The 16,143-nt window shown below is 32.6% G+C and overlaps 1 protein-coding gene across 1 annotated transcript in view; it reads right to left on the reverse strand.

Annotated features, from left to right (window-relative positions):
- Positions 1-4,333: 4,333 nt before the first annotated feature.
- LOC129957577 (uncharacterized) overlaps positions 4,334-16,143 on the reverse strand; it is a 31,105-nt gene continuing 19,295 nt past the window's right edge. Inside the window, exons 7-10 of the mRNA XM_056069941.1 lie at positions 9,270-9,449; positions 6,121-6,173; positions 5,704-6,039; positions 4,334-4,571 (exon numbers count right to left, since the gene is read on the reverse strand). Coding sequence (XP_055925916.1) covers positions 6,147-6,173; positions 9,270-9,449 — 207 coding nt within the window. The 3' untranslated portion in view covers positions 4,334-4,571; positions 5,704-6,039; positions 6,121-6,146. The remainder of the gene's footprint in view (positions 4,572-5,703; positions 6,040-6,120; positions 6,174-9,269; positions 9,450-16,143) is intronic.

The raw sequence follows: 16,143 nt of genomic DNA on the forward strand, positions 1-16,143 counted from the left end.
TATTCAGTATCTTTCGTTTCTTTAGAACAATTTGACACCAATTTGTTGAACAAGATCATTTATTACGACAGTCCTGCAAATCGTTTTATTTCATGGAGAATGTGATTTAGAGCCGAGTGATTCTCGTCTCTTCCCTGAATTGAAGATATGGCTAAGAAAACAAAATCGTAATAATCGTAATCGTCTCAGATCAATGAAAAGCCCATTTCACATGACTTGTGGCGACAATTTTCAAAGAGGGGAAAGGAAAAGTGGTCGATTGTTATGACAAACGAAATATGAAATTTCATAGCAGTTATAAAGAAAAGTTATTGCAGTTTCGCATAAATTTTAATAGTAAATGAATTTCGGTATTCTTGCCACTTTTTATAGTCATTCGGAGCTGGGGGAAAAATCGGCCCTCTTGCACCTCTGCTTGTAGCTGTTTTCCTTGATCGTTTGGATCAAAGGTTTGACCCACTTTCTTTCAAATCTTGCAGGTCATTTTCGAAATTTAATAAAGTAGTATTTTATACGATACAAATACGATTTTATATTCACAATTGAAGTTTTGTTAGTACTATCTTTATTTTATATTTAACAAAACTAAATAAAGTATTTTAAATACTGAGAAATAATTGTTTGGAGCTCAACAATAAAACTTAATAAAAATATTGCGTTTCAAAATTCATCATAGGTATAGTAATAACATAGTACATAGTATAGGTATAGTAATATAGTAACATAGTATAGGTATAGTAATAACATAAAAAACATAGTACCAATTTCAATGTTTATATCAACGCATTGATTTCATTAGTTCGAATATATTAATCGAATGATTTCTTTGGTCAGTTTGTGAATACCATAAACAAAAATATTGGAACTTTTTTTCTCTGAAAATTTCAGAAATAATACCTAATGAATGTATTACTTCTCCCTTTCCTGCATAAAATTGTAAAAAACTTGCACAAGATCATAAACGTTATGAGAGCTCACATTTTTATCTTCAAATTATCTTCAAAAAATTGAGCGTTTTGTGCTACTTAATATTGTGAAGAAAGCTGAGTATGCATTTTAAACTGTCTTTTCCCTACAATTTAAAATGAAAATTTGACACACAATTAAATGAATTATATTATTGAAATTTCTTTTATCTAAATCGATAGTTTACATGCATACGAATACACAGAAGAATGGACAGTCAACCCGTTGATGGACTTGATTCAGAATTAGATTTTAAAAAATGGCATTAGATGCTAAAGATGTGTACCAAGTCTCTGCGTTTTTGAGTTATCGTGTTTATATGAATACGAAATTAAATCAACCCTCAGACGGATTTAACTCAAAATTTCTCAAATATTGACATTTCAGATACTAAATTTGAGTGTAAAGATTCAGTTTTTTTATCTTGCTTTCTAATATTCGATTAGTCAAACAAGCAGATTTTCTCAGAATAGATTTCGTTCAAAACTGGTTGACTAACATGCTAAAATAGCAAATTTGGAAGGTGAATATTTAGGCACCTACCAAAGTGTATTTTGGAATGCGGCATCATATTTTTTCTTCAAAGAATTCTGAACTTCAAAGGAATCTTAAGACCTATCACCCATCGTTGACAATAAGGGTTCTTTTTTTTTTTTTTAAAAAACGAAAAAAAAAAAGGATGGATTAGGAAATTTGATCGATTGTTACGCTAAAAGCTTGTATCTTCATCGTGATTATGTCGGAAAAAAACTATGTATTATGTTTGTACATAAATTTTGATTCATAAATTCCTTTTATTCTCTTCACTTGCTCTTTTTTGAGGTCCATTAGAACTATACAAAAGTAGCTTTCATCTAGAAGTAGAAATAAATAGTTGCATTGTTTAAAAAAAAAAAAAAAAAAAAAAAAAAAAAAAAAAAAAAAGCTTTGATTTTCCATCGAATGTGAACATACTGCACATTCTCAGATTCGAAAATCCTGCGCGATCTTGCTCATGCTTCAGAATGAGTCTATTTAGTCAAAATAGTGAGGATGAAAAGAGAAGATGTTTACATTGAACAATAAGTCAACCATCTGACTCTCCGACCCGCCACGAAGGCACACGGATTTAAACCATAAAACTGAATGACCGAACCGCCGCAACAGCAACACTGGCGGGAACTGTGGTTGAGTCCTAAGGGCCATCACTGGCCACGGTACAACTCTCTCCGAAGGAAGGAATCAGATCCCCCGCCTATGTGTGTACCCTCCAGGGTGGCGAGATCCAACCACCACATTTAACATCGCGAGTTGGCTGGGGGGAGGGGTGTATAAACTACGGATAATTCGTAATATTGTCTGAAAAAGATTGTAATTCCCAATTAAATACTTTAGAACAATTTTTATTTCCTATAAGTGGGTTACATATTAAATAAATAAAAGATTTATATTCTTAAAATTTTCCAATCAACTTTTTTTTACAAAATAATAACAATTGTTTTAAAGTTAAAACACTTCCTTTTTATTTGTTATTGAATTTTTTTGATAACATTTTGAGATTAACAACGGTGTATAATCTCGTTCGCATTCAATGATATTATGTAAAATATTTTTCGTGCCACTATTAAACGTTTTTTTTTTTTTGTTTTGTTTTTTTTTTTTTTGCCGCTTAAACTAACCATATAAGCAAAGCAATACGCAAGTTTGAATTAAAATAAAATGGTACGGTCAAAAACGACACAATACTCAGATACATGTGGGGGATGGAGAAAACTGTAAAAAAAGTATCCCATGGGAGGAAATCAAGGTCAAAAAATGACGAAGAATTTCAGAAATACGCTTACCTTTTCGAATCTCACTCCTTAACGAGATATAATGGTTGAAAATTAGAAGATCGGAGTTCTGAAACGAACAGCAGTATTAATGCTTTCTTTTAAACTCTGAAAATCCAAATGTCTTTTACTACTGCCGTTGTGTTGTAATTTACGGCACTTTATAAGTCCACTGGTAGTTATTCTTCAACGATTTAAGCCGAGTGAGAGTCTCTTGTTTTTTCAGTAGCGCCAATTAGGGCTAAGAGCACATTCTTAGTTACTTCATTCGTCACATTTGCTTGCACAACCCCTTTTTACAGGTGGTCACATTCACACACTCATAGATGGAACACATAAGAAGAACAACAATGCCGGAATCGGGACGACCAGTTCAAGGGGAAGACGTGCTAGCCCTGTGGATGCCGGCTGTATTGCTACTCAAAACTCTATGCCCAACTCAATTATACTGTTACCTATTTATTATATTATAGAAAATACATAAGTTTGTAAAACATCTAGAAAGCAAAATTTCCGAAAAGCCTAAAAGAATAAAAAAACAGGGTAGTAAAAAATGCTAAAAAGGTTTTTTTCAGAAACTCCAAAATATATTCACTTATTGCAGTAATTTTCAGATTGAAATGAAAAACATATTGTTACGAATATGTAATGCTGCTTTCCAGCATAGTTGGTTCCACCATCGGAAAGAATGTTTTACAGTCATCGGTATTGGGCAGAGTACGGTGCCTCGTCGGAGGGTCCCGGAGATTGGCGACAAACTTGGCGACCATTTTGCGACTTCGCGACGAAATTGGTGACTTTGGCGCCAAAAAAGATTATACACGAAACATCGAGAATTTTTCCGATCCGTCGAGTAGGAACAGAGATACGCCTCGAACGTTCCAGATTGGTTGAGAGGCGTCTAGCCCCGCCTCCTGAGACCTATAAAAGGAAACGGCCGCAGCTGCCGGGCAGTGGTGAGTCGAGTGGTAAATTGAGTAGTCGGAAGCGACAGAGAAGAGTCGTCGTGAACCAGTGGAGTGCAAGGAGAGTAGTCGGAATCGACAGTAAAAAAACTGGCCTTCCAGAGATAAGCGGAGCAGCGACGGAGTGAAGCTAGTCCTGAACTAAGCTGTGCGCTACTGTCTGTCTGTCTTGTTGTATGCTGCTGTGTATGCTGTTGTATGCTGCATGTCTCGGCTGAAGATAATCGTCTTCTGTGCTGTACATAGTTGTTGTCTTTGTGCTGTCCTGTGTGTCTTCGTGTAAATAAACGTCGTTGTTTTATTTTCTACTGCAGCCTGGTGATGGAGCGTTCTTCACACCATATAACATCCATTATCCAAACGAACCCCGGAAATTTCGTAACAATATGATTAAAGTTAAAAAATGAATGGCACAAACAAATTACTAGTTGCTACGACATTTGGGAAAATCGCCTTTGGTAAAATCCCATTAAGAATAAAGTCTCCCTTGTTTCTCTTATCTGTAACATTTAAAAAATGATTTATGGACTAGTATGAAGGGTAGGTAAAAGTGATGCAATAATAATGTGTGAAAATAATTCTTCAAGAAAATAACAGTAATTTCTTTATTTCGAACACACAGCGCAAGGCATAAATACGTTTACATTCTTTTCGGGGTGTTTTGCTACAACGAATTTTAGGCTCTGATCATGGAGACCTACATAGCTGTCCTGATGAGCTTCCAGCTTCGAATCGATGCATATCGTCTCAGACTTCATCGTTTCTGATATCATGGCGTAACCAGCATATTGCAGCTCCCATCCGCCTGACTCAGGACAATCTTGTAAACCTAAAAGCAAAGTATATATTCGTAATATTTAGCACCCATAACTCAGAAAACGCATTTACTATTCTAATAATAAAGATGTGTGTGTATGTGTGTGTGTGTATGTGTGTGTGTGTGTGTGTGTGTGTATGTGTGTGTGTGTATGTGTGTGTGTGTGTGTGTGTGTGTGCATATGCGTGTGTATGTGCATGTTAGTGTATATGTGCATATGCACGTGTGTAGGGGGTCTATGGGTGTGTGTATTGGCGTTCTACATGCCAGACATTTTTATGGCACCGATGAAGGCTCTACAAAACACGTGATCAAAGCCTATGAACTATGGAGAGAACACAGATTCAGATAGCCGAGAAAGTGGATGTACCTTGACATCGAAGAACTCATAAAAATTCCAGTCATTAAATCTTGTATTAAACCCATTTTGTCAAAGCCCTTGCCTTTAGTTCTCTCCTAATATAAAAAATTAGCCTACATATAATGTATATAATGCATTCTGAATATTACACAATTTAATACATAATGTAAAAATGTTTCAGAACCAATGTACATTCTATCTAGAGGGCTCTTTGTTGTTTGCAAGTGTCCAATATCATCAAGTGTCGTTTGCTCCTTCGTGCTAGGTGGGGTTCGTGCTCTTCGCTGCTGTGTATGCTGTTGTATGCTGCACGTCTCGGCTGAAGATAATCGTCTTCTGTGCTGTATATAGTTTTCGTCTTTGTGCTGTCCTGTGTGTCTTCGTGTAAATAAACGTCGTTGTTTTATTTTATACTGCCGCCTGGTGATTGAGCGTTTTGCACACGATATAACTCCCACTATCCAAACGAACCCGGAAATTTCGTAACAATATGCAAGACTATTAAAATAACACAGTTTTAATGTCTAACAATCGGATGGACTCATTATGGATAAATTTGCCATTCGCTTTTCATAATATTATATATTTTTTTTTAATTTGCACACTTAATTGATAATATTAGATTGATTCCATTATATACATTCATATTTTTCAGTATTATAAAATAACAGTGTGTAATTTTAAACAAATACTTTCCATATTAACAACCAGATGTAATGTAACAACTAGGAAATTTAATATTCCTGACAAAGAAACTAGTCATCAAAAGCGGCTAGTGCTTACCATAAAATGTATACACAGTCTGAGCATTCACAAGGCATACAGAACAGACCACACCATTGAAAACGATCTTACTATCGAAGAAATTGAAAGGCCTTGTCTTTAATTCTCCGTATTTAACTCCTGCGATAATACTATTATTTTTTGGCAAAGTTGGTTCAGAAGATACATCCACAGGAGTTTTCGGTAAACAAAGCATATTTACACCAGATCCGATATGGTTCTTAGGGCTTGAAGCTACATATCCAGAATATATCGGGTTAGTATTTTTATTTTCTGAACATTTGCTTGAACCGTACTGGGTGTATATAGAAAACTGCTTTTGCTCATCACTTTTTTCTGTAAAAAAAATTTAAAAGTCATTATTCTTCGAAATATCAATAAATTAAACAATAATTTAAGTAAAAATGTAGCGTTTACTACAAGAATCTTGGAACTTAGGTGACTTAGAGGGGCAACGTACTTGCAGCAATCTGCAAAATAAGAAATAAATTACTTTAGTAGCTCAAAATAAAATACAACATTATATAAATACCTTAAACTTTTATTAACCCCTTAACCAGTTTGGACGTATGCTATGTGTACGTTGATTTATCGTATTTCTACATTTTTATACAAGAATTGAGTTCTTTATAATGATTTGATACAAATACTACATACATGCTAATGCATAGCTTATAATAATACAATACAACAAAATATAATAATATGTAATAATACAATACAATTTATAACAATAAATAATAATTTAATACAAAAATTATTCGGGATAAATAGATAAATATTTCAAGTATTCTCACTTATATTCAATATTACAATTCAATATTACAATAATTTTTTTTAAGTAGAAGCTGTTATATAATTAGATAATAGAGAAAACGGACATATAAGAGGAATCAGCAATATTAAATTCTTAAAATATTAAAAAAAATGGATTTATTCTTTTGAAATAAATTATCATCTTCCAAAAAATTAAACTTTTATGCATTATCTTCCAATTTTTCTAAATATTTTGTTCAGATGATAAAGCCAAAATAGATTTTACACATCGAGCAGTAATTAGTAAAAATAGACATTATGGCGTTAAGTTATTCTCTTTACAATGAAAGTGAATGGATGATACAAATGCTTAATTTAAGTAAGGAAATGAATCAAAAACCGCAAACACATTAATTAATTTTAATAATAACATAAATACATAGAAATTTTATATAAAATGATTAAATCAGCATAATTGAAGATAAATAAGACAGCACTGAAAAAATGCTACACGAGATACGCATTATCGGACAAAATTATGCAAGTTCAATAACATCTCTAAATAGCAACAGCGCTTTTTTTATTGAGATGTTAGATGAGATGTATTGTTTCATTGTAAATAGAATGGTAATGCTGATTTACTTGTTTCAAATATATATAAAATTATTTTTAATTAGCAGCCTTCGTCGATCAGCTGTCCGCTCAACTTATTAACAACAATGATTTTTATTATGTCTTTGATCAACTACGTTATAACATTCCCCGTTTCCGAGTACTGATAAGACATTTACAGCCTGCTGTGCCGTCGCTGTTACTTACTAAACTCCTCGAGATAGCCAGATGGTGGATCTTTTCACCTGGGTGGTCTCGCATCTGTTCATTATAGACTACAGTGAAAGACCCCGTGTGGAATTCCTCGCCCAAGAGGTATTGATAGTACCTTCAAAGAGAAAGGGATGTCCAAACATCTGGATGCTAGGTACTTCTCTTTGTGAAAGGACCTTTCCACGACTCCCTGGCGCCGCTGAGAGAGCATATTTCTGAACCCCGATTGGCCGAAAGAGAGCTCAAATGACCCATGTAAATTAAGAGGAGAAAATTGTCGCCGAAATAAAGTGCGGAGATTTTTTTTAGAGGAGAGAAGAAACGAACTGCAGGCGGACTGTTGGAGTAAGCCCACGAGTTCGGAGTCCGAGATCCAACGGAGTTTCAAGAAAGTCTTCGATTTTGACTGTTGTATCTCCTATTACAGGTGTAAATATTTATTTATTTAACCAAGATTAAAACAAGTTGTTCTTTGTATATATGGGGCTGTAAAATAAAGAATTGTCTGGAAATTCTGCTTCGTTATTTGATCAGTCTAGCTCAAGACATTACAACGTCTTATCCGATCAAACGAGAGTATTATCTTAAGTAATAATTGCACAATAAACATAAGGCACTATGATTCGTCAGATATGCACTTAATGTGGCAAAATCGGTCCAATTATTGAAACTGGGGGAAGTGTGAAAGTTTTATTCTGCAAAATCTGCAGAAAATAACCAAGCAATCAACCATCACCCTAACAGTCATGAAATTTCAAATACAATTAAAATTGATGCTATCTACACTATGATTGGTATTGAGGCACTCGCCCAACATTTTTTCACTTGGAGAATATGCGTGAAATAGTAATTTTGGAATTTCTTTCGAAAATGCGCAGAAGTTAGTTACTACTGATAATATATTTAGGGATTTCATGAGCTTTCTTATGAAAGAGCAATTGGCGAAAATGGATCAATAGGTTCGGACTGGCTCTTTAGTTTTGCAATTTATTTTAAATAAGAGTTTATATAAACTAATTATTTTATAATTATTATTTTATATAAGCGATCCCCTTTTATAAAAATATTAAAAGATGAACAAGCTTTTCTCTTATATTTTTAAATGTCTTCGTGCATTTTTTAGGGGGGGGGGGAATCACTTATTTGGTACCGTCATATTCACTATTCAAATATAAACAAAACGTATATGTATGAGCTTGTTTTTCCTTAAGAAGTTAAAAATTATATGAATTTTATCTTATACGGGATTGTTTATGAAAACTCGATGTCGCATTATATCACAGATCCATTAAAATTATTTGTACAATTACGAATCTATTTCAATTATGCGCATTTATAGCACCATTTCTGCTATTTGGATTATTTAAGGGATTTGCCGTTTCAAATCATTCCCATTATGTGCTTTTATTGAACCATTTCCATTACTTGGATTTACAGGTCCCTTTTCTTCTTTTACATTTACAAATTCATTTCCATCATTTACATTTACAGATCCAATTCCATTATATGCATTCTCTGAACCATTTCCTTTACTTGGATTTACAGGTCCCTTTTCTTCCTTTACATTTACAAATTCATTTCCATTATTTACATTTACAGATCCAATTCCATTATATGCATTTTCTGAACCATTTCCATTACTTGGATTTACAGGTCCCTTTTCTTCCTTTACATTTACAAAATCATTTCCATTATTTACATTTACAGATCCAATTCCATTATATGCATTTTCTGAACCATTTCTAATACTTGGATTTACAGGTCCCTTTTCTTCCTTTACATTTACAAATTCATTTCCATCATTTACATTTACAGATCTAATTCCATTATAGGCATTCTCTGAGCCATTTACTTTATTTGGATTTACAGATTCGTTTCCATCATTTATACTTGCAAATTCATTGCTATTATTTATAATCAAATTTACAAATCCATTTCTATAATTTACATACATTTATGCTTTCGTTATGTTATAGTACCCATACCTTTTTCACTATCTTGTTGAGCAGCCGCTTGAATTTTCCAGGCATCTGCCTACCAGTTCCTTCCGTGTAGGCTTCCTTGGCTGGATTCAGCTGCTGCGAATTCTTCTCGGTGTCCAAATTTGCGATGGTGGCCACAAACGAACGAAGGATTTTGCTTACCCTCCCGCTGATGTCGGCTATCTAGTTAACGAATACCGTCACGATAATCAAGATCTTACAAAAGCAATATTAGCTATCACAAACTACTTATGGAAATAACCAAAGACACAACTTAAAAGATCGATACTTCAAAATGCAATGAAAAAGTATTAATATGCGAAATGGATATTATTGAAATTTTACATTTTATATAAGAAAAAGGAAAGGATAATAGTTCCACCAGGGTGGCAAATTCATCTATCTATGTATATTTCGGGGGTTCTTTTCTGATTTGTTGGTCAATGAAATAAACAGTCCTTTAGTAGCGGACGACAACGTTTATTGAATGCGAAGACACTAATACAAAGACGACAAATATACAACCGAGACGAAAAGACGTAATACACAGTAGCATGCTACAACAAATAGTAGTCCACAAGTAGTAATCGGTAGTAAAAAAAACCACAGCACACAAAGAGGCCAGTCAGAAATCAGCAGAAGGAGGGAATCTTCGCAGCTTCACTCTACGGTCTCACCAAACGTCTGCAATTCTCCACTGTCTCCTCGCTTTAGCTGTATCCAGTTGCCAACACTCTACTACACGACTCGCTACTCCATAGACGACTCGATGCTGCTTCCCCAATAAATACTAGGATTAGGTTCTCAGCTCACTTCAGCAAATGCTTCAGCTCCACACAAGCTGGCGCTTCCCCGGACTGATCCAACTATTCACCATTGACTCTCTCCACGCTTACGACTCGCTTCACAACACTGACTTCAGCTTGAGATTGCCAACCTTTTATGGTTCCCGGAAATGGGGCAGAGAAAGTTCTGGAACTATCAGACATATCTCGGTTTCTATTGGCTCAATCGCTAAAATTCTAGGAGTTTCTAGTATTATCTTTGTTGTCAAATCCGTTTCCAAATCCAAAGTTTCCAAATGATTGCCAATCTCTGGGATCACTGATTCGGCACCCGATCAGCATCCAACAGTGCTAATCATAAAACGGTCTTTCCAGTGATTGAACTAACCGTGTTGGGAAGCAACATTACAGAATTGTAACAATATATTAAGCATATGCAGGCGCAGTTTGTGTGTGCACGTGCGTGTGCGCGAGTATGTTGGCTTTCACAGGCCAAGCCGTTTGACCTACAACTATCAAATTTGACATATAGCAAGCACACTGGAGGGAGGAAATGCGCACCTCGGAGTAATTTTTTTAGATTTTTATTTTGAATTTTAATTAATCTAAAAATAAGCTGAATTTTGGAGTTTTTTCGATATAATTTCCGGAAATATTATCGTTCAAAAATAAATTTCACACAACTTCAGAATTTAGCGTTTGTGTGTGCTCAAATTTTGTATTTAATTCGATAATATAATGCAGCTGAGCCCATGTTGAGAAACAGAATAGTTCACCAAAATGCTTTCTTAACCAAATATGTCTTCAGCAAACCAAAATTTCTTAACCAAATATGACTTCGGTATATTATGCGTGGGTTTTTATTTGGATTATAGTTTAATATAAATCTTTCTACCATACATTGACAAAGTCTAACGTTTTGAATGCATTCAATTTCAAGCAAACATTTTTAACACTCAAAATATAAAACACCTAATCAGACTTCATTGAAAACATACAAAGTGTTTCCAATTTGATTTGTAACTATAATGCAGAATAAAGTGAATCTAACAATCTATTTCAGGGAGTTTCTTCGTAAAACCTCTTTTCTGCACAAGAAAGAAAACTTGTAATTTTCAGCTTTTTCCTGATCAAATTTTGTTTACGACTTTTCTTCTCTTTCAAAAGATTTGCTAAGTATTGATTGGAAAGATAACACAATGTCTTCGCAACTTTCTAACAAAAGCAAGAGGCATTTTGCAAAATATTTGTTGCTCTCATTCATTCCATTCCTTTAATTAAAAAAAATAATGTGTTGAATGCAGTAGAAACAATTAGCTGTCATTCAATAAATTTTGAGATAAAATTGGAAACTAAATAGTAGTTTACCATTCTAAATTGTTTGAATCAATTATAATTTTTTTGGTAAATTATACAATAAATAATAAATTATTAATTTTGGAAGAAAACGCAGATCAATATTTTTTTTCTAGAGCATTCTGTAAAAAAAGCAATATCAGAAAATGTAAATTTTATTTAAGGTTCCATAATGTCCGATTCCCATAAATTGGTGCAATTGAATTTAGAAATAAGCAAAAGTGCTTTATCCACTTTTATGTCATTGCTAACCTTCAATTACTGTCCTATAAATGTTTACTTTTCGTTGTTGTACCTGTTCCAAAAATCCATTATTCTATAAAAGACAATTATTTAAAGTAAATAAACGAAACTTTCAAATAATTACTTTTTCTTCATGCAATATTTTTCAACAAAATTCTTTATTTTCGATATGAGTATCTATTGCTGCACAAACTGCAGTTAGAATTCTGGATTTGCAGTTAGAACAAGGATGGATTTAGAAACATATACAAAACTCTTCATGCATAAAAAAATTGCAAATGAGTCTATAATCAGGCACAAAAATAACAAAAATCGTCAGAAAAAGGAATATGGATTCGAAAGTGAGTGGAATATTTTATGCCTTTTATTTTTAGTGTTTGGATTACGTTTGAAAAAGAAGAAACCCAAAGGTTTTATACAACGAGTTATATTTCTTTTATTACAGATAGAATGGCTCATACTATTTTTACTAAGCTTTTACTTATTAATATGCACCTTTTATAGATATTTTGATTACGAATATAAAAGGAAATCTCTAACTTATTTTATGAATGCAGTTTCTGCTTTTATCACTAAATGCTTTATTTGGAAGAAAAGGCTTGACATAGCTAATAGTATTACCAATCTTTCTTCATTGTTTAAGCAGCTACGATGCCAAAATAGATCACTAAAACTATGGCTAAAAGCTTTTTGTTTATCAATTACCATCAGCTTGTTTGCTTCAGCAATTCTTTTTCCAGCTATAATGACTGGAAATACTTACATATTTGAAAAAACCTCAAATACTTCGATAAGTTATACTTCGAGAATCGTTATTAAATTTCTTGCGGTTTTAAACGCTTGTGTATATAAAAACTTCGCCTATGCAATTCTTGTTCTGTGTTGCTTTGTTTACAAGAAAGAAATATTACTAATTAAACACTGTAGCAAGATGATTAAGCAATCAATAAGTCAAATCGATCGTCCATCAAGTATTCATCAATCACTTTCTGCTCTCATCAAAATGGCAGAAATCATAAAACTCGCCAATCAGAATCTAAGTCACGTTTGTATATGCTCAGTCGGAGTTCTTATGGCTACTGTTTTGGAGGCAATGGACGACGTCCAATTTCGAAAGCAGGTCCAAGCAAGTTTTTTAGGATATTCGATAATTTGTGGTTTCATCAGCACATTTGTTTTCACAATCTTGGTGATCATGGCTTCTAATGTTCAAAAACAGTTTCTTTTGTTAAAAACTAATGTTGTTGAAGAGATTTGCAAAAGTCGTATTGTATTTACAGACTATAAGTATTCCACGAATGCCAATATATTATTGGATGCCGTAGAAAGATTAACTCCCAATTTTGTAGTAACTGGATTGGGGATGTTTGAATTTCAAAAAGGAATGTTACTTACAACTCTCGGTTGTTTTCTGAGCTATGGTGTCCTCTTCATAAACATGAAGTAAATTAAAGTGTTTCAGTCATTACTTTAAAACCATCTTTAGCAACTGTACCTCATATTCCATCTGGGGAAACATCCCCACAAAAACCTTTTTCAATTTTTAAAAGCAATTGGATTTTACCATTTTATTTAACATTTAACTTTGTTGTTTTTACCTTGTTAAAATTTTTAAGAGTTACTGCTTTGCAATTTTATCAGTGTTTATTTAATCAACTGTAGGATGTAAAGTCTAAGACTATATTTTAACCATATGTCTGGCGCAGTTTAGTCAGATATGGCTCTTGCGCCAATAAACTCCAATATCCATCCATCCATCCTCATATTCCATACCCCGTCCTTGCGACCAATGCAAAAGTTGTGCCATCAGAATTTTTTCTTATAATTACTGTCAGTTATGATCAATGTATTGACAGCTATTCTTTTTCTCAAGGAATGAATCTGCAGGGTGGTTATAATTAAAGTTCCACTTTGAAATGATCATAAAAGGAAAACTACTGGACCAAATGTATCAAACTTGGCAATAGTTTAAAAAACGTCATAGAAATTTCTTTTCCACGAAAAGAAAATCACCACCAGGGGGGAAATGGCGCTGTATTCAATATTGTTAAGCAAAATAGGACAAAGTGCGTTTAATCATTTCTGAAACGTGTTACAAAGCATGTTCAATGTGGCGTCCATTATTTTTGAAAGCAAGTTAATCACATTACAGCATTCTCAACAGTAGCTCTTAGTATTCAGGAGGAATGTTATGCAAATGTCTGTGTACCGCATCTTTCAGATGCATCTTTCCGCCAAATTGTTTAGATCATCATCATAAATAGAGCTTTTGAGATAAAACACATTGAACATGCTTTGTAACACGTTTCAGAAACGGTTAAACACATTTTAAACCGGTGTCTTCATGTCGTATTTTGCTTAAATATATTGCATACAGTGCTATTTTTCCCCTAGTGGTGAGTTTTGGAACTCGTTTTTGCAGAAAAGAAATTCTCATGACCCCCTTTAAACTATTGCCAAGTTTGATAAGATTTGGTCCAGTAGTTTTCCTTTTATGACCATTTCAAGGTGGAACTTTGATTTTAACCAACCTGTATTTTTTCTATTCTTCATATATTGGGTAATTAAGGTTTCTACTGTTCAAAAACAGTTTTTAGGTTAAATAGATAAAAGTTTCTGTTATTGAAGATATTAATAAAAATCGTGTTGTATTTACCGATCATAAATGTTCCATGGATGTCAAGTTCTCTTGAATGTTTGGTAGGATTATTAACAGCTTTATTTCAGATTCATCTTTTTCTTATAAGCGATTCAGATATTGTTCAATCGCTATTAGTATTTATTTCCCCCATGGGGTGAATCTGTGGTAAATTCTCATCACTCAACAGATAGTTTTTACTTCCTTATACTTGTGAATAATGAGAATTATGATAAGTTTACAGACTGTTAATTAGAATTATAAGAACAGGCAACTCCATGGTTAATTCTATGTTTTCAGAAAAAATCATTTCCTCTCTTTCCACTCAAATTATGAAATTAAGGATATATTTTTTTAGAATTTCTTTTCTAAAATCTAATGAAGGATCTTTTTCCCACAATTTTTGAAAGTTAAATGTTTTTAATGATTTTGCAAGATAAAAAAAAGAGTGACTAAGTCAAGCAAAATGATATAAGAAACTTTAATTTTCTCGAGTTATCCCCTAATGTTGCGGAGATGCTGATCATATATCAACAGCTCCATTGCAGGAGGAAATTTCAAATCGAAGTTATATTACTAATTTTATGACAGCTTCTGTAAGATTTGAACTTTAAATGTGAAAACCGAAATGATTAATAATATAAAAGTTTTCTTGGAATTCAAACATGCATTTTAAATATATTAATACATAAAATAGAATAATTTGATTTGAAGTCTTATACTACAGAATATTTTTGTAATTTGCCCAATATATAGGAAAATTATTTAATAAAAAGTTTTCTGATTCATCATAAAATTCAGTTTTGAATTTTATTTTCAAGGAAGTTTAAATGATGTAAATAATAATATATTATTTTGTTTCAGTTAATAAAAGAACTTTTAAAAAATTATAAAGTCTAAATTCTATCTAGTCTTTTGATACTAAGGAAAAATATTCAGAGAAATATTCTTGTCACTCTAGTTTTAAATTTAAAAAGAAATTTTTAAATGCTTCTATTTTCTGCGATGAAAACTCATCAAGTTATAAAATATTGATTATCCCTATTTTAAGGCAATCAACAATTTCAGAATTTTAAAAAAGTCAGCTTTGAGGAAATTCTGAAGCCTGATTGGCGTATTTTTCTTGAGACAGTGAATGTAGCAGTCTAAAATCACGCTTTTCTATGAGATAGTCATTTTCAAATTCTCATAACTCACTCTGTTTTAATCGCAAGAGTGGGCGTTTCTTTTTTATTTTTTATTTACTATTTTAATAACAAAAATGTTTTTCTAAATATGAATAATACAACTAAATGTCTATGAAAAAATATAAGATTTGTCATTAATCAGATCATTTATTGACTTAAACTGCATAAAATTTTATTTTTTACTTCACTTAGACCATTTTAATAGTTAAATTAATCTTCTAATTGGAGCTTATGTCAACGTGATGGCAACATGTTAATAAAAACTCATTTTTCTCATGCATGTCTAACGTGCTCTTACAGGTTAAATTTTATTTATTTATTTATTGTGAAATAAATAACAAGAAGGTGTTTTTTGAAAATTGATTAAAAATAGAAACAAATTGTATGTTAAAAATTAAAAAATTGGTAAATTTAAAAGATAAATTTTTGAATTTTAAGTTGATTTAAAAATTGTTTCAATATTGTAATATTTTCAGACATGCAAATGTCATTCTGTAGGCTCCATATATATTTCAAAATGTAGACATCGAATTCACAAATGCAGCATCCCTCTTACTATTTGTGATCATAATATTTCTGATTATCCCAATCATCAGACAACGCATTATTGAACACTCACAGATTTATCGAATTATCACGGAAAATTCATGAAAAGATCAACAAGTCGC

The sequence above is a fragment of the Argiope bruennichi genome, chromosome 11 (genome assembly GCF_947563725.1).
Source record: "Argiope bruennichi chromosome 11, qqArgBrue1.1, whole genome shotgun sequence".
NCBI classification, from domain to species: domain Eukaryota; kingdom Metazoa; phylum Arthropoda; class Arachnida; order Araneae; family Araneidae; genus Argiope; species Argiope bruennichi.